This window comes from Triturus cristatus, chromosome 7 (assembly GCF_964204655.1).
Source record: "Triturus cristatus chromosome 7, aTriCri1.1, whole genome shotgun sequence".
Lineage (NCBI taxonomy): Eukaryota > Metazoa > Chordata > Amphibia > Caudata > Salamandridae > Triturus > Triturus cristatus.
The window spans coordinates 52,163,109-52,185,631 of NC_140590.1; the positions used below are offsets into that span (position 1 = coordinate 52,163,109).

The 22,523-nt window shown below is 43.8% G+C and overlaps 1 protein-coding gene across 1 annotated transcript in view; it reads left to right on the top strand.

The window, feature by feature from the left end:
* ATP1A3 (ATPase Na+/K+ transporting subunit alpha 3) overlaps positions 1-21,945 on the top strand; it is a 410,340-nt gene extending 388,395 nt beyond the window's left edge. The window contains 1 exon segment of the mRNA XM_085615596.1: positions 17,590-21,945. Coding sequence (XP_085471722.1) covers positions 17,590-17,618 — 29 coding nt within the window. The 3' untranslated portion in view covers positions 17,619-21,945.
* The last annotated feature ends 578 nt before the right edge of the window (positions 21,946-22,523 follow it).

The window sequence follows — 22,523 nt, forward strand, 5'->3', positions numbered from 1 at the left end:
TGCCAGCAGGATTGAAATGTCTGGTCCACTCCCAGTTCCTGTTGACAATCATATGTAAACAGGCCTATATAGTAAGGATCTATATTCTAATATAATGCATATTATTCCTATATCAGTTGAGTTCTAACAAATCCAAATATATCCAGTACAAAAATAATCTGTGTCAACATAGCTACTGTAGTAACTAATTCTCCATACATCATGTAGGTTTATCCAAATATTGTAGTTCAATGTGTAATATAATGCGCACTTGTATATCTTGTAAATCGCACGGGCGAATATCAAAACCAACGCTGAATATCCTAAGTTATTTTGTAAGCGGATCGAGTCTTACATGATCATCAAGCATTTTCCCATGTACAATGGTTACGGAATGTGTAAAGCTTCAAGTGTGCAGTGTATTGTACCGCGCATCCCTCTAACAGGCAGCTGCACTGCATGCAAGACAAACTTGGCCAGGGTACAGTTTGCCATATTAAACTTGTTTATCCCAATCCCTTAGAAAACACTGATGAAAGACTAGCACGTTGCAGTAACCACATCCAGTATATGTGAACACCATATTTTTAGCTCATTCCATCTCTTGAATACCATGAACACGTATGCAAAATAAGTCCGCCATCTTAAAATGTCTGTTATGCAACGTACAGTAGATCCAGCTAGTATGACCCATTTTGGAACAAACTAAATAAACTAAACTAAACCATACTGGCCTGTGCACCACATCGAACCACGCAACCTTCGAGCCAACAAACGTACTGCGTGTGAAGCAAACAGTTGATAGTGTCTTACAGACAATGTCTTACTAAAGGCTACTTCATATTATCATAATTAAAGATCCTTCATCACCCGAATATTACTACTGAAAGCCCCACCATACTCGCTGGTGCAGCTTCTACCCAGGGACTGTACCCCGGGTGAACCACCAGGCGCTTCGCAGCCTCCTGCAAAACTTCCGATCCAAGAACAGAAAAACAAGTAACAAAAAAGTTCAGTTGCAAGAACAGAGAAGCATTTGCAATGCAATAGGTCTCGCATTTGTGAGAGTTAGAGCTATTGGCCTTGTAAATGACAATGTCTTTTATTTTAGCATTTTGGTTTGGAGTGTAGTGGATGTATCTGTTGTGTAGTAGAATTATGTGGGTTGTATTGGAATTGTTCATTGAGGAATTGTGTGGGGTGGAATTGTGTGGTGTATAGTGCATTTGTGTAGGGGGATTATGTGGTAGGGTGAATAGATGGGGTGAGAGCTGCCCAGAATAGATAGAAAGGAAGACAGAGATAAGATAGGTAGTTTTTGAACGAAGTGGTGAATAAACTTGAGACAGAGGAGCAGAAAGCATGTGAGAAAGAGAGAAAGAAAGGGAGAACAGGCTACAGAGGCACACAGCGGGAGCACCTGTATATGCAGACGACACCCTGAGAAGAGAAGGGCAGCGTGCGTATGAGGGTGGGAAACCTTGAAAAGGTAAGAGAAAGAAACTCTGCTTGAAAACCTGAAGTTAACCATATGAGAGAGGCGGGAAGAGTACGGGACACCTGCTGAGCCAATGGAAGCGTGCATGAAGCACGAGAACTATCTCAGATGTTTCCATCAGACCCGGCTCCCTTGCCAGTACCATCTGCTGCAGGTTAGTCACTTCATAGTCTGGACTCACACTTTGTCAATCCATACAAACCAGCTCCGGGTTCAGTGGTAAAGCTTGCTTTTTCTGGAGACCATGAGAGCACGCCCACCCACCACTTCTCCTTACCCAAGGACAGAGGGTCAGCTGATTTATATTTTATGAATCCAATGTGCCTTTGTCAATGAAGGAGTGGGGGTATTACATTCACATACAGAAAATACACCAGTGTTCCTAAGGGAGTTTAGGTGATGAAACGTATAGGTATGTACGTGTTAGTTTGAGGACATATTTATACAGAGGACACTATTGCTGTGGACTGTGGGTGTCTGGTCATAAGATGATGCACTCTTTGTAACTGAGCAAACCACTCTGATCTTCGTGTTCACCTTCACCGTGCATGTAAGTATATGCACATGGACACCCAGCAAGCTAAATAGTTTCTTCTGATCCACGCTTTATGCAGGTGTATAACATTTCTGTGTAAAACAATACATGCATTGAGGATTGGTAGAAAGATTTTAATTGCACATGAAATTATAACAGGAAAAAATGGTTGTGAATTTTATTGTGAAGAGAATATAATTGTTTGCGACTTGAGATCCTTATCGACAGGTTGAGGGATTCATGCAGGATTTAATCTCAACTGGTTCAGTCCTCCTGGTGACGTGAGCCACAGAGAATCCTAACCTCAGCACAGTGCTGAGTCGCCATCCCTCAATAGGCGACTGATGGCCAGATGCATCACAAGGCGATTTATCTTGAAGATGTCAATAGACTGCCCAACAAATATGGAAACCTGTGAGACAGCCCACGTCTTGATGCTAAACTCATACAAAACTGAGAAAACTCCACTTAGAAAAATAAAACAATGAAGAACGCCGTCAGCAAAAATATAATAATAATGGGAATCTAACGTTCTTTTGTATCATCTGCCAGATAGTTAGAGCTAACCATTGATGAAGTGAGAAGTACAGTCTCTTGGTGCACTTTGTGAGCCATGAGAGGGTCACAATCAAGTCTGCTTTGTTGAACTTGTTTTGCTGTAAAGAAATCTCCCTAGAAGTGAGCAGATGCTCTAAGGGTTGATTGAGGTCTCGAGCAGGTGGTTATCATCTGGCACACCAGCCTCCCCCCCCACAGTCCCTCTATACTTTTAGAAGCTGTAGAAAGATCCTTCCCACAGCTCAATCCAGACACCTCTCTTTATAAATTACAAAACTAGAGAGCAGAAGAAGCAAGAGTGCTGTAGGTGAAGCATCTCTAACTAGCCTTACCTCCTTCCAAGTCTAGAGAATTCTTGGATGAAAGCAACACCTGTTCTGGGGGCTTTCTCATGCAGCAAGGTGCCACAGGAAGAGTGGCATGGAAGCAACTTCAGAAGAATACAAACATTCAAAAATGAACTCTCCATTTGAAAGAAGAAATCTTGGATGTCAGTTATCCTAATCCTAGTGATTAAACATATTCCATTAAGCATGCAGAATAAATGTGACCTGGATCTAGAAACCACTTTCTCTCAAGTTCACTCACCGAAGGTTAATCCTTCGACTCACAACACCAAGGAGTTTACCCGCTTGGCACAGGGGAGAAAAATGTCTTGGTCCATTCACACGAGGACCGGGCAAGGCACAGCTTGCTATGCTGCCCTCATCTATTATATCTCACCCCTAAAGAGTTCTCCTCTGGGCAGATAAACTGTTCTCAGATCATAAATTCAATCATATTAAACCATTACAAGCACCATTCCTTGGCTATCCCTGGGGAAAGGCGTAAAGGTCTTCTGATTCTACATATCATCAAATCTTTTGGTCTCTGCCAACCATTACAGTGCGAGTAATACCTCAGCAAAGCAAGCGTACATGCTTTAAGAAGCGTGCTGGGTACCTCTCTGTCCTGCACGACACCAGCCTGTCAACATGTTCACTTTTGCAAATCCTCAAAAACTAGTTTCTACACAAACTCAAAGCAGCTGTAACACACATGCATTCTTTCACACACAACCAATGGTTCTCATCGTGTTTCCTGGTTCCCTCCACTAATATGTATGCATAGTACTGCTCTCACTACAGAAGCCAGACAAAGGTTGTCACCGTGTGTGATGAGATACATCCTACCACCCAACTTGCACTTTTATGAGCGGCAAAAAAATCCCTTCCAATAAATTAGCAAGCTCATGAAAGTAGTATTCTTACACTGATAATGAGCACTCTCGAATTTAGTTTTAGCATTGAGTTCTTTGCAATGGACTCTGCTTCATCAAACTAATCTGCAAAGTGAAGCAGTTAAACAGCCCTCAACATGCAATGCAGCAACATCATCCAATGACTAGAGGGATCTCTTCTAAAGTGATGTATCAAGGAAATACTAGGGCTGGAATGGAATGTGTAAGCTCTAAAGGGATTTTGTGAAAGAATGATCTTCACAAACTAAAGAAGACAATAAGATGCAGATTCCTACAGAAACCCAGTGCCAGGTAACTCTGCAACACTGCCCGTTTATTGAGACTTGCAAGACTGTGCACACATCTCATAATTCCACGTTTAGGATTGACGCCTGTTTTTATGCAGCTTTAACTCTGCCTTCGAGCATTCACCTGTGCCATACAAATGATGAAATTGTTGACTCTACTAGTGAAGCATCTCACTTTGTGTGCATACACCCGCCAGTCTCACTAGTGCATACACCGCCAGTCTCACTAGTGCATACACCGCCAGTCTCACTAGTGCATACACCGCCAGTCTCACTAGTGCATACACCGCCAGTCTCACTAGTATATACACTGCCAGTCTCACCAGTGCATACACCGCCTACGTGCATACACCACCAGTCTCACTAGTGCATACACCGCCAGTCTCACTAGTGCATACACTGCCAGTCTCACCAGTGCATACACCGCCAGTCTCACTAGTGTGTATTTTACCGTATTTATGTGAAAAACAATGCTAAAAAAAATATGAGTTTAGCAAAACTCACGAGATTGTGTGGTCAGAATTCCCTGAAGATTCTGGCACTATTGTGAATATCTCATTAATAAATAATTAACAGACATGAACCCTCACCAGAAGCACACTGGCTCACAAGGTCCAAGACAGTCTGCACACACTCAATACAAAATAACAGACAAATTGGCTGGGCCAAGGGACAAAACAACCAAGATGTCCCTTGAAGCGGCAAGTAGCACTTTGGGTGATGCCTAGAGACACCCATCCCAAAATCACAAATGCCCTGATAAAAGGCTCAAATCTGAAGACAAGACTGTACTCAATGAAAACGAAGGCGGAATACGCAGTATCACATGTCAATAAAATCAATCAATCAATCATTCATGGCATTTATAAAGCGCACTACATACCCGCGAGGGTTTCAAGGCACGGGGGGCGAAGCCGCTACTGTTCGAAGAGCCAGGTCTTGAGAAGTCTTCTGAAGGTCAAAAGGTCTTCGGTCTGCTGCAGGCGGATGGGGAGGGTGTTCAATGTCTTGGGGGCGAGGTGGGAGAATGATCTGCCGCCGGCGGTCACTTTTCAGATGCGGGGGTTGGTGGCGTGGGCATGGCCTGCGGAGCGGATTTGGCGGGTGAGGGTGTAGAGGCTGAGTCGGCTGTTGTGGTACGCTGGTCCGGTGTCGTGGAGGGCCTTGTGTGCATGGGTGAGGAGTTTGAAGGTTACAAACTCCTCGCTGCTGCTCCCTCGCACACACCGGGAGTTATGCTGGACATCTGAATGCATTAGAGAGTTGAAATTATTATTTTTTTTTTAAAACATTCGGGATCGTTTTTAACTGAATTGCTATTTGTTCTTTTAAATTGTATTTTTGCACTGTGTTTGCTGCTTCACTGCTTGGAGGCACTGGGGGGCATCTTTGAGCCGTTTTAGGGCTCTGGGGTTGTGCTTGGCTGCCGACTAGCGGGACCGGACGCATCCGCCATCTTTGGTGAGGTGTTTGCTCGGTTGGCGGTCTAGTGCGAGGGCGTTTCCTGCCCCTCACGCTATAAATTGCCCAGACTTCTTTGGCCTCGATCTATACACTGGCTGCTCCCTCGCACACACCGGGAGTTATGCTGGACATCTGAATGCATTAGAGAGTTGAAATTTATTTTTTTTAAAACATTTGGGATCGTTTTTAACTGAATTGCTATTTGCTCTTTTAAATTGTATTTTTGCACTGTGTTTGCTGCTTCACTGCTTGGAGGCACTGGGGGGCATCTTTGAGCCGTTTTAGGGCTCTGGGGTTGTGCTCGGCTGCCGACTAGCGTGACCGGACGCATCCGCCATCTTTGGTGAGGTGTTTGCTCGGTTGGCGGTCTAGTGCGAGAGCGTTTCCTGCCCCTCGCGCTTTATAAATGGCGGCGAACCCCCGTCCGTGCAGCGGGCGGGCGCAGCGGGCGCGCCAGAGGCAAGCCCGTCTGGACCCGTCCGGGCCAGGATGGACCTAGGACCAGGGACCCTGCCGGTTGTGGCAGGTAATCCCCCTAAATACTCGAAAGTAGACTTACTCCTGTTAAAGCCTTCTGACTCACGCTACTGCTTACATGGAGTCAGAACTGATGTTCCCTTTACATCTTGTGAGTATTGCCCCTTTAGGAACCAGGCTGGAGGTAACAAAACCCTTACTAAGGAGCCCCTTAAGTTAGGACTACTTAATTGTAGGTCCTTACCGAAGCACTCCATACAAATCTCCGAGCTGATTCAAGACACTAACTTAGATATCCTGTATCTGACCGAAACTTGGACGTCAGCTTCTTCAGACTTTGACTTAGTTAACACTCTTCCTCCTGGCTATCTGATCCAGTGCCTCCATAGACCGCAAGGAAAAGGAGGTGGTTTAGCCATCATTTACAGGGACAAGTTTACGTGCAGAGTAGTCAGGGGTCCTATTCTGGACGCTGAAAGTGGTCATTTTCGGATACAGCTTTCTCCTAATTACTCTCTATCAGGACTGTTAGTTTATCGCCCCCCGGGGACGATTAAACAGTTCTCCAGCTCTATCTTGGACCATGTCCCCGTCCTAGCGGCATCTTCCCCTAATTTTGTGCTACTGGGGGACTTTAACCTTCATTTTGACCTGCAGGAAGACAAAAATGTAACTGACCTGAGATCTGAACTTAGGACAGCTAACCTTAATTTACACAACCTGGAACCTACGCATGTGAAGGGTCACTTGCTGGATTGTGTGTTCTCGAACATCGCGCACCTTCGAACAAGTTCCCCCCGCCCCCTGCCTTGGTCGGATCATTTCCTGGTGTCAGGGGAGTTGAATGTCAGCTTGGACCCTTTTCTCTCTTCGCACCAGAAGACACCTCCTATTTATAAGAGAATTTGGTCTCAACTCTCTATTGACAATCTCTCACGTACCCTTGCTGAGTCTACTCCCTCCCCTGGACGTGGTCCTGTGGAAGCTGACATTGCTTTCCATGACTGGCTTTGCCAAGCTTTAGATGCTGTTTTGCCTTTCAAAAAGATCACAAATAAAAGTAACAGCCACAAGTCGTCTTGGTATACCCCAGAGCTGGGGAGGATGAGAAAGAATTGCAAAAGGCTTGAACGGGAATGGCGGAAGAACTGGGCCGCTAATAGCAAAGACAATTATCGTGAAGCCATAAGATCCTACAAGGCGGCCCGTAAATCAACTAAGGCCGCCCATCTTGAGGATAGAATAAGCAAGGCAGGCAATTCTTCAAGGGAAACCTATAAGATTCTTAAAGAACTTCTCACGGTTCCCACTCCTTCGACCACTCAGGTGGTGAATTCTAACAAATGCAATCAGCTGGCTCAGTTTTTTGACACCAAAATACGGAACATCTTAGCCAGCCTTCCCCCTAGTTCGGGAAAGATGGGCATAGCAGCCCTTGAGGTGGTCTCAGCTGAGAAGGGGCTAGATATAATCTCTCCCATTTCAAGGGAGGATTTCTGTGAGGAGCTCTCAGCTCTGAAGAGTGGTTCCCCATCGGACCCCATGCCCATCCGGATCCTCAAACAATTTGTGGATCTCATTGCCGATCCTGCAACTGACCTTCTGAATGCCTCTTTCACCCATGGCATAGTTCCACCTAGCTGGAAGCAGGCCACTGTCAAGGCACTCTTGAAAAAGCCTGACCTTGACCCTACTGATCTGGCAAATTACCATCCCATCTCGCTTCTGCCTGGCCTGAATAAGATCGCTGAGAAGTATGTCAATCGCCAGCTCTCATGCTTCCTGGAAGCTAATAACTTGCTAGGTCGGACGCAGACTGGCTTCCGTCCAGGCCAGGGAACCGACTCGGCTTTGATATCAATGGTTGAGGAAGGCAGATGCATCTTAGATTCGGGAGGATCCGCGGCGATGGTCCTCCTGGATCTAAGCGCTGCATTTGACACGGTGGACCATAATATTCTGATCCACCGTCTGGGGGAGATTGGAGTTGGAGGGTCGGCCCTTCAATGGTTTAAGTCATATTTGAGTGGTCGTTCCTATCAGGTTTGCGATGGCAATTTTAGATCTTTGCCTACCCCCCTTCAGTGTGGAGTCCCGCAGGGCTCTTCACTGAGCCCTACGCTCTTTAACGTCTATATGGCCCCACTGGAGGAGGTGGTTGCACCCTTTGGGGTGAAAATCGCAACCTACGCGGACGACACTCAATTGATTGTCTCTCTGTCCCTGTCTGAAAGCCAGGGGGTGAAGTTTGCCGCATGCCTTACCAACATCATGGCATGGATGTCGGATTCCCGGCTAAAATTGAATGGGACCAAAACGGAGCTGATGCTCCTTGGCAATCTGTGCACGTCACTGCCCAAATGTATGTGGCCGGCCAGTTTGGGTGTCCCCCCAGCCCCTAAGGAGGCCATAAAAAGTCTCGGGGTATGGCTGGAACCTGAGCTGTCTATGACTACTCAAGCCAAACGAGTGGCGGCGACGTGCTACGGACTGCTCCGTTCAGCACGGAAAATCTTGTCGCTTCTCTCTGATAATTCCAGGAAACTATTGGTGCAGGGATTGGTGCTCTCGAGGCTTGACTACAGTAATGCCCTTTTTCTTGCGGCACCTGAATCCACATTGAATGTGCTCCAAAGAGCGAAGAATGCAGCTGCGCGTATGCTCACTGGTACTGCCAAAAGATCTTCGGCTCGGCCTGCCTTGAAGGCCTTGCATTGGCTACCAATTCGAGCGCGCATTAAATTCAAATCCCTCTGTATAGTGTTTAAAGCTTTGCAAGGATCGGGTCCCCCCATTCTAAGAGATTTGGTCCGCTCCTATAAACCTGCGCGAGCCCTTCGCTCTGATGATGGGAACTTGGTAATGATACCCAGGGCAAATAAGGTGAAAACGGGTGGCCGCCGGTTTTCAATTAATGCGGGTCAATTATGGAATGCCTTACCGCTGGCCCTGCGTAAAGAACCAAATTTGGCAAAATTCCGTAAAGGATTGAAGACTTACCTTTTCCCTCTGTAGGTTCCTCTTGGTGTCCTGGGGTAGTGGCTTTGTGTATTGTTTAGCACTGGGACGCTCGAGGGCAGCCATGCGCTTTAGAAATCCTTTTTCATTTCATTTCATTTCATTTCATTGTTATCCCCTTGTTGACGGGGAGCCAGTGTAGGTCTCTCAGGTGGGGTGTGATGTGGCTGCGGCGAGGGATGTCGAGGATCAGGCGTGCGGAGGCGTTCTGGATGCGTTGGAGCTGTTCCAGGAGTTTGGCCGGGGCTCCTGCGTAGAGTGCGTTTCCGTAGTCCAGTATACTGCTGACGAGGGCCTGGGTGACCGTCCTTCTTGTTTCGGCTGTCTGCTGTAGTAAAACAATATACAATACAAATAGTCTTTCAAAATTAAGCACAAAAGACTTTATGCTTTCTACAGTAAACGTTGGTACCCCATAAAACGATCACGCCTTTAAAAGCATTACTTACTCAATGTAGGGATAGCAAAACCGCTTACTTCCCAGCCATCAATAATGTGAGGTGTTGCTAAGGTGTGCACCCCTTGGTCAGCAGCACTGGGAAGGCATTACTAAACAGCGACATACCATGGGCTGCAATATGTTACGCAAACATAAAATGCACTCCAGTCTAAGTTGAAGACATTGCAAGGCAATGAGTAGACTGTGGTGAAACAGAGGGACAAGGCAGAAAATATACGTTCTCTATTATGTCATGAACTCTGAGGCTCATGAACTGTGAGGCTCCAATGCCTGGCTACCCTTTGAGTCACGCTTTACAAATCCGATTAGTATAACATGACACATGCAATAGCCTTTCAACTATCAAGGGGTATTTTATTCCTTATACGAGGTTCTGTAATAATTTCCATCAAATGCCCTTAACTCCTATGAAAAGTGCAAAAAACTTGAAATTTGAACTGTGAAAATCAATACTCCAGCAAGCTTGTAATCTGCTGTCGATGGTGGGGTGGGAACCTTGGTAAATCAGTAAGTGCCAACAAGCTCCCCAAATCAAAACAAATGGCGACTTCTGAATCGTACTCGTTTTGACGCTTGAGAATTAGACAACTCGTATTTATATTATAAGAAATCTAAAAACGGTGCCAGTTCACAAGCATAAACATGTCCACTAGTGCATACCCCACACGTGTTTCGTGTTACCTACATTCTCTGTGTCAGTGTCACCAACGTGTAACTACAGTTTTAAACAAACACTTGAAAGGCTTGCATGTGTCACACAACGACGAGGGGTGACTATGCCCAGTGCCCAGTTGGATTATACTAATGCAGCAACGAGTGGATTAGTGTAGCAATGTCAACTGAAATCTGATGTTAACACCATCTGCAGGTCATTCACCTCGCCGCCTGAACCCTGCATTCAACAGCTGCCAGTCACGATAAATCAGGTATCCGGGAACGCGCTGGCATAGCTTTAATGACACAATGATGCTTGAGACCGGCATGTTTAAAACAATCTGAACTGAGAAGAAAAGCAAGAGAACATAAAGGGGAAGGGGTTAGAATTGGGATCGTGTTGAGGCTTACTGATTTGACTAGGTGCCCACTACCACCATAAAAAAATTCTTGCAACGTGAGGGACAACACAAATCACACAAATGTAGGGAATGCTGGTCAAAAGACACTTTCACTGGGTGTTTTCAACTGTAAATCAGGCTGTGGGTAAGGAAACATGCTGACAAATTATGGTTTTCAGTTAAAAAAAAAGTAGCATAACGGTGCCCTTATGGTATAGATGGCAAGCTTTCGAGGGACGCACGCGAGCTATAAGGCTTATGGTCACTTTGGTTGCCTAAGCAGCAGATCCTTTTCTCAATAGCTTGTCTTTAACACAGGCTGCTGGGATAGTTCAAGAAGCAGTGACGCTGGCTTTACAACTCAAGTGTTATTACTGCAGTAGTGGTGCCCTTTAGAATTAAATACAGTTTTTTCTACAATGATGGTGCAGCGAGCAGTCAGCACTGCTTAGTGACGGAGCAGTTAGCGCTCCGATCCTGGAATGTAAGCAAATGGGATCTTTGAGAGCAGAGGAGACCAACACTGATGGAAATAAGTCCGCATAGTGCCCCCCCCTCTACCCGCCCCCCTCTTCCCATGAGGGCTGCCTCACAGCTGCCGACTCATGACCTGCAATTCAGTGTTCGGACCTCAGTGGCTACTCAACAGCCTGGGAATCTGGTCAAATCACGTATTCACCCCGTGCTCACACTATATCATTATACAAATGTACATTAAAAAGCAGCGAGACGGGTTAATGTCAATTAAAGATAAATTAAACAAACATTGGTTAATGCAAGAAAATATACTACAGCCAATAGAACTGGAGGGAAAGTAAGTGGCCCACAAAGGAACCAATGAAAAGCTACCAAAAAGAGAGGGCGGGATGTAAACCTTTGCAGGTGATACCTAAAAAACAAGCCCAAACCCCCTCAAAAGGAAGCCCAAACAAGCAAATCTCCTACTAGAATAAGATCAACTGTCGGTGGAGATCGAAAAATGCAAAAAGCCTAATAAAAAAATACAACCAATGGATTGGGAGCCATGGTGGGAGAGGCAGCAGTAAAAAGGCAGCAGTAACCCAACTGTAGTATTAACAGGGGGTAGGAGGAAGAATACTATATTTGAATGTAAGCAGCTAAGGTGCTGAAGCTAAACACAGGCAAAGAGTAACAGATCAGGAAACCAAGGAAAAAATAGTCCCTCCAAAAACAGATAACGAACCATAGCAGAATGAGACACTACTAAGTCCCTGCTCTGTGGGAGGAACAGAAGAGAGAAAGGAGGGGTGAAGATGTAGAACCGGCCACTAGCAAGCAGGTATTTTTGAAGGACAATGACATAAGCAAATGAAAAGCAATGTCAAGAAAGGGGATGGACTTGATGCCCACAGACCAATTACAGCATGCCTCGAAGAGACAGCTGCGTTGTCTAGCTCGTCCTAAAAAACTAGCAACAAAAAACTAGTGTGTTAACAGGTAATCACATTTAGTATGTGGGTAAAAGCCGAAAGCTAGGCAATAGAAAACAGAAATGAGAGACTATATTCAAACATTCATGTCTATGTGTTTAATGAACACTGACAATAGACTTGCGCCATAGCTAATGATCACATATGGTGTGTAAGCAAAAAGTGAAACAGCATGTTTTTGGTGCGTTCTTTATATTCATGGAAAACCAGGAAGGCACACTACATTCATACGTTCCTACGTGACCTCACCACATTACATCCTACATACTAATTAAGTATTTGCCTTTGTGTAACCATAACCACATTCTGTATGAATTTCCTAACCGTTGTTATATTAATGGTGTTTGCATAAAGCACACACTCATCCCCTAAGGGATATCCCAGCACTATATAGAACAAGACAATGAAAGCCAATCATTTAGAAGAGAGAAGAAAAAAACAAATTAACCAAATGGAAGGAGAAAAATGAGAACTAACCCCTTCCCACGTATTGAGAAACAACATCTCCTTTCCTCATACTTGTGCTTGCCTAAATTGTAGTGACAACAAATCAGGCAGACATCTTCTGTTGGTGTAATGGAGTTTATTTTTTGGAGAAAGGGGTTGTGGCAGCCCAAAGCCATACACCACCATCCAACTAACCCCAGATTAAAATCCAACACTCCAACGTAGAGTAACCATTCAGCCATTCTAAACGTCAACACTAGAGTTACCATGACACCAGTCACGGTGAGTGGTAGAACAAACATCCATCCCTATGCAATGGCCCAGATTTACATTATTAACCCCAGTCACGGAGAGTGGTAGAACACACACCCAACCCTATGCAATGTACCAGATTTACATCAGGAACCCCAGTCACGGAGAGTGGTAGAACACACACCCAACGCTATGCAATTTACCAGATTTACATCAGGAATCCCAGTCATGGTGAGTGGTAGAACACACACCCTATGCAATGCACCAGATTTACATTAAGAACCCCAGTCACGGAGAGTGGTAAAACACACACCCAAACCTATACAATGTACCAGATTTACATCAGGATCCCCAGTCACGGTGAGTGGTAGAACACACACCCTACCCTATGCAATGTACCAGATTTACATCAGGATCCCCAGTCACGGTGAGTGGTAGAACACACACCCTACCCTATGCAATGCACCAGATTTACATCAAGAACCCCAGTCATGGTGAGTGGTAGAACACACACCCTACCCTATGCAATGCACCAGATTTACATCAAGAACCCCGGTCATGGAGAGTAGTAGAACACACACCCAACCCTATGCAATGCACCAGATTTACTTCAGGAATCCTTCATATCCAAGGAAAGGCTCTCAGATACAAAAACAACTTTAGACACGACTACAGCCCGAAATGCTGAACGGAATTACACCAAATTTTGCAAAAAGGTAGCCCTTGGATCAGAAAGAGACCTTTTTTTTAAATGGTGTCAATCCGTTCAGTAGTTGCTGAGAAATTCAAAAAATAAGAGTAAAAAAATCAATTTCCCATAGGAAACTTTATGCAAGGATCCAGCCGAAACTACTGAACGGATTTACCCCAAATTTGGCAAAATGTTACTGCTCGGCTCAGAAAGCGACCTTTTTAAAGATGGTGTAAATCCGTTCAGTAGTTGCTGAGAAAATCAAAAATAAATGTTTCGATATTTAGAGGCACGGAGGATCTACGAGCTGCATTCTAATTGGCTGTCAACACTTCAAACCAGGAAGTGTTGGCAGCCATTTTGTTCCTCGGTAGAACCGAGACACAAGAAATCAGTAAAACAAACGTGAAAAAAAAAAGAAAAGGGGCAGGGTAGAAACACCCTTACCCCCTAGGCCTACTTAGGGGGTCCCACAAGGACCCCCAGGGCCAATAAAAGCATTTTTTTTTCTTTTTAAATCGCGGGTTGCGCGGAGATTCCGCTGATCCGGCCGCGAAAATAAAAAAAAACGAAGCGAGGCCGCGCTTTGTTATTAATTAGCCCCCAGGTGGGCCAACCCCCCAGGGCTTTCTATAAATATTTTCGGGGCGCACACAGCCCCCCCGCAGCCCCGGGGACCGCCACCTCCCGGGGCTTTTATTTTAAATAGGTGGGGGCCTCTAAGACCCCAAAGCCCTGGGGACCGCCACCCCCAGGGCTTTATTTACATATTTGCATGTTTTTTTTTTTTTAAACTACCTGTGTGGGGGGGGGCTTGAGCCCCCCACACGCCCCGGGGACCACCAACTCCCCGGGGCTTTGCAAATGTTGGGGGGGGCCGCGCGGCCCCCCTCCTGGAGCCAGTGATGGCCCTGGGGACTGCCACCCCCGGCTCCTGCAGTGTACTGGGTGCCCACCCCCAGGACACTGCTGTTTGCAATGACAGGGCGGGAGCCTCGTGGCTCCCGCCCGGTCATTGCAAACTCTGGTTTGGGTTTTGAAAGTGAGAGCAGGAAACCTGCTCTCGCTTTCAAAATCCAAACCACATTGCTTTTCCACACGGGGAGAAGCATCTTAGCAGCTCCCCGTGTGGAAAAGCAATGCCGGCTCCCACGGGAGGCGGGGAGCCGGCGGGACCATGGGGGATGTCTTTTGAGATGTCATCAGTGATGTCACTGACCATGTCATGAGTGATGTAATATGTGAGGTCATCAGCAGTGCATTGCGGGGGCGCGAGTTATAGTTAACTGAACTAACTATAACGGGGGAATTTCAATGGTTTTGTATGAGTGAAATGTCCAGCTAACTATAACGGCCCTGAAACCTATGGTTTTTTCTGTGAATTTCTAAGGTTTTTTAAATGCTAATTTCTAACTATAATGTGCCTGAAATCTATGGTTTTTTCAGCGAATATATATATATATATATGTTTGCAGATTTCTCATAGAAATAAGGATTGACGACGCCGTGAACTGGCCAAATAAATGTAATCAGTCAGCTGGTAGGACGCGTTTCGCCTGTCCTGTAGGCTTGATCACCAACAACTTTACAGTTTCTAATATATATATATGCTGTTTGTACCTCAAAAATGTTTCAGCTATGAATCCGAATGCCTTCCTGCCATTATGTCTTTATGTCTACCCCAATATCCACTGCTGCTATGCGCTGCTAAAACAATATCTATATTCATACGCTGTTTGTACCCCGAAATGTACCAGCTACTGACACTAATGCCTTCATATGTTTCGCTCACGTACTGCCATTTTTGCCTCTATTTCTATATGCAAATATTGTGAAGCGCTCGGGTGTCTTCGGGTCAAGCTCACACTATATAAAACGCAACAAATAAATAACATAAATGACTTGTTTCAGGCCGAAAATAATAATTTGATCCTACAAACAGCTCGGGATAATGTTCATCTCCAGTTTATGAAACAGCCTATCATTCTTTAGAAGTTAAGTTGTGCAAATCCCTAGGAGTCAGAGATTTTGATAAAATGAGGCCCTTTTTTAAAAAAAATACTGTCTGTATTTTTAACAAATTACAGACCTTTCTTAGCCATGGCAAGGCTGCATTACAAAATGCAATACTGCAATGAGGTGTTCAGGTCATATACAAGAAAGAAGTGGAGTAGACTATTTGCCATCTCTTACATTTTCTCTCACTCTCTCTGTGTGTATCTATGTCTCTCGTTCTCCATCTGTCTTCATACTCAAGGTTCCTTTATCTCGGTTTCTCCATCTCTCTCTTTTGTAACCTTTTTTCTCCTCTCTCTCCCTCCTTCCATCCTCCTTCTTCACTCTTTTTCGTCTGTCACACACTTTGCCTCATATTTCTTCACATCTCTCTCCCTTTCTCCTTCTCTTACAATCTCCCTCTCTGTATGTCTTGCTGCCTTTCACATTGCTTCTCCATTTTTCTGTCTTTTGGGTTCTGTCTCCATTTTCTTTTAAACTCTTTCTCAGTCTCACTTTCGTGCGCTGCTTCTGTTTTCTTTTTCAATCTCTATTTAGTGGTTAGGAGACTGGTAGTAACAGGGCACACAAGAAAGACTGCCATCCAACACGGTCATTAAAAGTTAAATATGATAACAACTAGCATTCAAAAGGGACATCGTTTTGAACCACAACATACAATACAATAGAAAGTGGTTAAAATGTTAAGAAAAACTATTTGGTTTTCGGAATAACACAAAATATTGTTACAGTATTGGCTGTCAAAAGCAATTAAGTGCTACCCAGCAGGAACCTTTGCTGTTTGGTGAAGGAAGACTTAGGATGAAACTAATAGCCCTTTCCCAAGCTGGTTTAGAATGTTGTATGTGCTTCTCTTGAGTCCATATTCTCCATCCGTATAGCCTGTGCTGGTATTCTCTGAGTCAAGAGTGCATATGATAAAGGGTTGGTTCTTCTTGTAAGTAACAATTTGCACATGCCCTCCTAAGTGCTATATTTGCAGCATACATTCATTAAGGTTCTGCTTTTCACTCACTCTATATGGTAAGGCTTTGCGTTCGGTTCTTTCTCAATCAGGAAGAGGGGCAAAGAACAGACTCAGTAGTTCTGAGTAAAATGCACAAATTGTCATTTACATTGTAGAAAACACATTTTAAAATTAGAAGATTTAAAAGTAGAGTTACAAGAAAATGACACTCGGATAGTGAAACCTACTGAGAAGAGGGGTCCATAGTTTTTCCGACTATCCAATGGTATGTCCAAGAAAATATCAAATTATTGCAAGGAAATATTTAGTTTAACTTCAGAATGGGAAATGTAATGAAGAACTATAGACATATGCCATGTGGTCAACCCTTACAGCAACATTCCAAATATGGAAGGTATGCAAGCAATAGAATTGATGATAGCAGCATATCACCTCTGCCAATTTCCATCTCGAATTGATCAATTTAATTTTGTGCAAAATGGTTCTCATATACACAAACATCTATATGCCTTTATACAAAAACAAAACCACCAGAATGCACAATGGGAAAACACAGTAGAATGTTGGTGGTGGGTCATTGAAAGTGTGCTACAAATATGAACAAAATCAGAGGGTGAACTGGAAACCTTTGTCGAAAAGTTATCACAAATGCACAATTCAATAAAGTTCACTCTTCAGAAAGATGATTTACCTTCAATCCAAAACATTTCAAATAGATCTGTAAACAACACCGACAGGTAGAAACGTGTCAATGGCCTCCAGTTTATATCTGAAATCACTCATTCTGAATCTAACGAACAGCCAACTGCGGAGGCTTATGCAAAGATCACAGAGAAAGACACATATTGAAGAAGACAACAAGAGACGCTCGACAAATTCAGAAGTAGGGAAAACAGAGCATATAAATCTCAGTAGCTAAGGGGCTTATGAGCCAAATTTCATGGTACCAAGCTCCTCAAACATTTATTCAGAAATCTCAAGATCGACTTAAATCATATTTCTATATGGTACACAAGCGCCAAGCATAAGTAAGATACTAAAATTTGCTTTTGCATGAATATCATTGTGTACATGATAATAGTTTATCTTTTGTAATGAATGGAATACACATGAGCTATACATGTGGTTTTCATTTCATAAATCCGTAATCCAAACTAAACACAAATCCTTCTTCTTTCTTTCACATTCCCCCAGGTTGGGTAGAAAAAGAGTCTTACTATTAAACTGCGGTGCCAATCAAACAAAAATTCATCCAGTGAACAACCTTCATCCTTTCGCCTTTGAACCTGTGAAATACTACCCTCTTCCAACAGTAAGAAGAAAAATGTCCAGACTGGGGAAGGAGCCTCCAGCTGCATACAACAGGATCCAATGTGTCGCAGTACTAGAATTTATTGCTTGACCATCGCAAAGGAGGATACAGCTGTACTGGTTCCTTTCTGTCCTCATGTCTTTTATTCTCTGTAAAATTATAAATATATATGTATATATAGACATATATATAGATATATAAATATAACAAAATGGATTTTTTTATTTTAACTTCAGCTGTGAAAGGGTGTTTTGCAGAAAAGTTGCATCTTGACTCAGCAGGGAGTTTACATTTTGTCGTGATGTGCAAGGATGAAGGTTATTGGGGGAAAGTCTTGTAATTATATATCCTAGTTTCCTTTTACATTTTATTTTCTCTTTAGTGTATTTGTACCAATTTTAATGACTTTTGCGTTAATGTCCTCTTCCACCTTCACAAAAGCTTTTCAAGGCTTCCAGATGTGGTAGGAGGCTGTTCTGTCTGTTTTTGTGAATGATGCATGTAGGGCTATATACACAGAAATAATCCTAGAATGGCAAAGCCATAGAGACAGATTGTGGATTTGAAAGACAAAGCCATAAAATAGTAAGAGAATTCATATAGCTCTCACCTGTAATTGTAAGTCAACGTGGCGGCCATCTTGAAACCAAAGGCTTTCCATTTACTGTGACGCAGGCACCACCGGGATTATAAATAGATAATTTTCCTTTTACTATAAATAAGTCTGTCGATTTTGAATTACCAAGCATTTATAAAATTACTTTTTAATTGTAGAACACTTGCACTTTTTTACATTTATCTTAATTAATGAAAATTGTTTGGTCTTAAACTATTTGTTGCAACAATTTCGATTAAAAAATGATGGTCTTGCTGTGGGTGTCTGGTGAGGCTTCCCTTGCAGTTAGAGTGGACTTCAGTTCTAAAGATGGCGGACACGTTGATTTTGTGAGCAAAAAAAACTCTTAGGGAGCATGAAATTCCAATCTTTTAAAAACAAAATTATTGGATAGAGAATCTTTTAAGATGCCATGTAGGATTCCAGTGCTCTGAGCTGGAAAACAATTACTCGAGGAAAACTTCTCTCAGCAATACGTATACATAACAGCCACCTTGGAACAGGAGTCTTTCGATTTAATGTGAAAAGCCTTACCAATACGTAATCATTAGGGTGGTGACAAAATCAGTGTCTTAAAGTCAGTTACAATCAATATGTTGACATATAATTCGCATAGTCGGAAGTAGCCCTGGCTGTCCCTCCTATAGTTTAAACCCATGGTAATTGTGAGTAGTGAGCCAGAGAACAGCCCAAAAGCCTCTTGTTAAATGCAGGCAATAATGCTTCAGTAAAGGAAGAAAACAAATGAACTCATGGCCCATAGTACAGCAATCTAAAGTGTGCCCTACTAATATGCTAAGTGGAAATTTGGCAAATAAAAAAAGACAAGAAGCATTGCGTAAAGACGAGGTCATGTTGCTTCTCAATTTAGAAAAAAAAGCAATTGCACCCTAAAATTTCAGAAAAAGGCAATATGGCCGGTGAACACTAATGGTCGTATGGTGTCCAGGTCAGGGATAGGGAGAGATCTTGTCAAACATAGTCTGCCTTTAATGTGTATGATCTATGTATAGGAAGAATAAAGAAACATTCCAGACTTGTTTTCTCTGCCTCTTGGCTCTGAAACATTCCATTATCTTTCTAGAACATGGGCTTGCTGTGTCCGGTTTGGGCAGGAGGATACTTAGACATGTCAGAATGCAGTCTGAGAGGTGGAAGCACGTGTTTGAAAGACTATTTACCCATTGGAAGTACATGGCAAGTTATGAATGCCGGTTAGCAGGGTGGGTGAATTTGGTAAGTGCCAATAGATAATCCGAAAGGATGTACTCGGACTGCCATAACATTTCCATACATTCAGATTTATAAATCAAAATGTCTTTTCATCATATCAAGTCATCATTCCAATTTTTGGGAATCTAAAAGAGACAATGTTTTAATCCCACCATTAGACTACCTTTCGAGCGTAGTAAAATTTCCATAGGGTGGTGTGGACTTAATTGCTTAGAACTATGACGTTTTAGTCCTTGTTGCAAGAGATACATGTCTACGTGAGACTGGTTAAAGCACCTTAAGTTTCTTAGCTCAATGGTGGAAAATTCTTTAATAATTAAATGTTGTGAGTATAATATAACTGGCCAGTTTATCAAACCAGGAATATATGTATAGGGCAAATTATAAGATACGCATCTCTTCTAATTCCGCTGTCAGTTTTCCAATGCCATGCAACAAACAACTTCTGTGTGCAATATGCACTATATATGGATGTTCAATCTGAAAGCCTTTCCATACATATGATAGCAATTGCAGGAGTTTACAGCACATCCCTTATAGCTTTTATATCAGAATATTCCATAATGGCTTTGATCACCATATGCTGGCCATTTCTATGAGGTCTAAAGCCATGTTCTGTTTATGTTCTATCATCTCTAATTAATTCTTCTCTGACAGCATTTATTTTTACCTACTGTGAAATAGGAAAAGCAGAACTGTGCGGGCTGCTCACAGCTGGCTTGGATTAACTGGAAACTTCTGCCCACACTTCCAGTCTCCTACCTTTAGCAGGAGGAGGAGTGGAAGGATGACAACACTAGAAATGAATATGAACCATAATAGTAAGGAGATGTAATCATTGGGGGTAAAGGGATCGGTGACCGACCAACCATTCCAACTCAAGCCCTCCACTCCCATTCAGCACCAATGACCCAACAGACTGACTCGGAGCAGGGAGGCGCAGCGAGCTCTCACAGCCAAACCTGAAATGAGAAAAACCATCAGGAAAACAAAGTTAGATGAAGTATCAGACACCAGCCTTCTTCCCACTTGAAGGGGACTCTCATAGAAGATCCCAAGAGAGAAGTGAGAATGAGCGGGTCTGGAAGGAAGCACAACCCACCACAACAGCACAAGTACAAATGGATCTATAATACACTGGGACTCCGTGCACTCCAAAAGCTATGGAATACTTATCTCAACACTCCTCGCCGTTGTATGCATGTGGTGTTGGTGTAGCACAAGTCTAGCCACTGAACATGAAGATTCAGAGAACTATTAATCCAGATGTAGTCTCGCAGGAAGCTAGAGCGTGCTTCGGAGTACCCTTGGTGGCAGACATTTATGTGGTAGAGTATTAGGGGGTGGAGTTCTTAATATTGTGTTAACATAATACTGTAGCAAAAATATCAATGACTAAAACACCGACAAGCTAAATATATATAGATAATTAAAGGTTCAGTATACTTAACTCCACAGATATAGACATTGCTATGAAATGGTGGTCGCACGGTATTTCAAACTCAGTATTTTGACGTACAACCCTATGCACCCGGCGAGCAATTCTTAACTCTTCTACAGCCTCTTCAACGCTACCGTAGAGAATCAGCAAGTCCCGAGAGATCCATTCATCTGGAAAAAGAGCAACGCCATATAGTACGCTCCACCACTTCCCCCAATCAGAATATCACCTTTTAATGTACCAAAGGCGAAAGGTCGATTATGATATGCAAACAATGCCTCGTGGGCAGAAACCTGAGGCCACAAGTGTATTTACAGTATTTCAGAGATCACATTAAGTTGGCCTTGAAAGACTTTCCGCCCGGGTTCTCTTGAAATGGCGCTAGAGCTCACAGACCTTCTTTGCCCCAATGATACTTTTTGAGGCTAGGAATGAGAGTCTGGTGGCATCGCGATTGTTGAAATGGAAAGAGAAATTGGGGCAAAGAGGAAAACCAACGTTACCAATCAAGTTGTCCAGCATGAAAAGACATGGCTGATTACGAAATGATATTAAACTTCTGGCTCCAAGGAGAATCCTCCACAATGGAGGAAAGTCAACATTTCTCTTGCAATAAGAGCGGCGGGCATCTTATAGCCTTAGCAGAAGGACCCACATCTGGGAAACGGGGAGTGAGCTCATGAGTGACGGGACATATGTACTGGATATAGTTTCCAGTAAAATCCACCCTTGACCCCCCCCCCCCACTCAATTGATCCCAGGAGGAAACAGCCTTTACAACGGGGGTGGAGCCTCGCATGCCGTTTCCCCGCAAGCACCACCACGCTTGCCTTAACCAAGCATATGCATGATTAAGACAGTGTATGGTCTAGATGTCCGGATGGGAAGGAACAGGAAGTGTAGGGACAGAAAGCTCGACGCGGACGGGTGAGGGGGTCTGGAGCCGGGTTTGGGGGTAGTTTTAGGGGTGGGGGCATTTTTGGGGGGTGGGATTGCTTTTAGGGCAGAGGGCCGGGATGTAGGGCCTCAGGGCGGGGGGGCTTGGGGTAGTTTTAGGTATGGGGTAGTTTTATGGCTTGGGCAAGGTTGTTTATAGAACAGGGGCCAGGGTTTTAGGGCTTAGGGCAGGGGGTTATTTTAGGTTTTAGGGATGGGGCAGTTTTAAGGGCTCTGGGAAGGTCAGTTGCTTATAAGGTATGGACTAGGGTTTTAGAGGGGGAGGGGTTGTGGTAGTTTTAGGTTTTAAGGCTGGGGTAGTTTTTAGGGCTGGAGGAAAGTCGTGTTGTATATGGGGCAGGGTTTTTGGGCTGGGGTGTTAGCTCTACCACACGTCCCTTTACCAATCATGCCTTTACAACACAATTGAGTGGTAAAGGCAAGTGTGGTAAAGAATGTGTTGCTCAGACGCATTCGTTGTTCGGAATGTGTTGTAGAGGCATGCATGGTTTAGCCATGCGGCCTCAGTCATACAACCGATCCCAGAAATAGTAACAATGGGAAGAGGAAAGTAAACTCTAAGAGAAGTG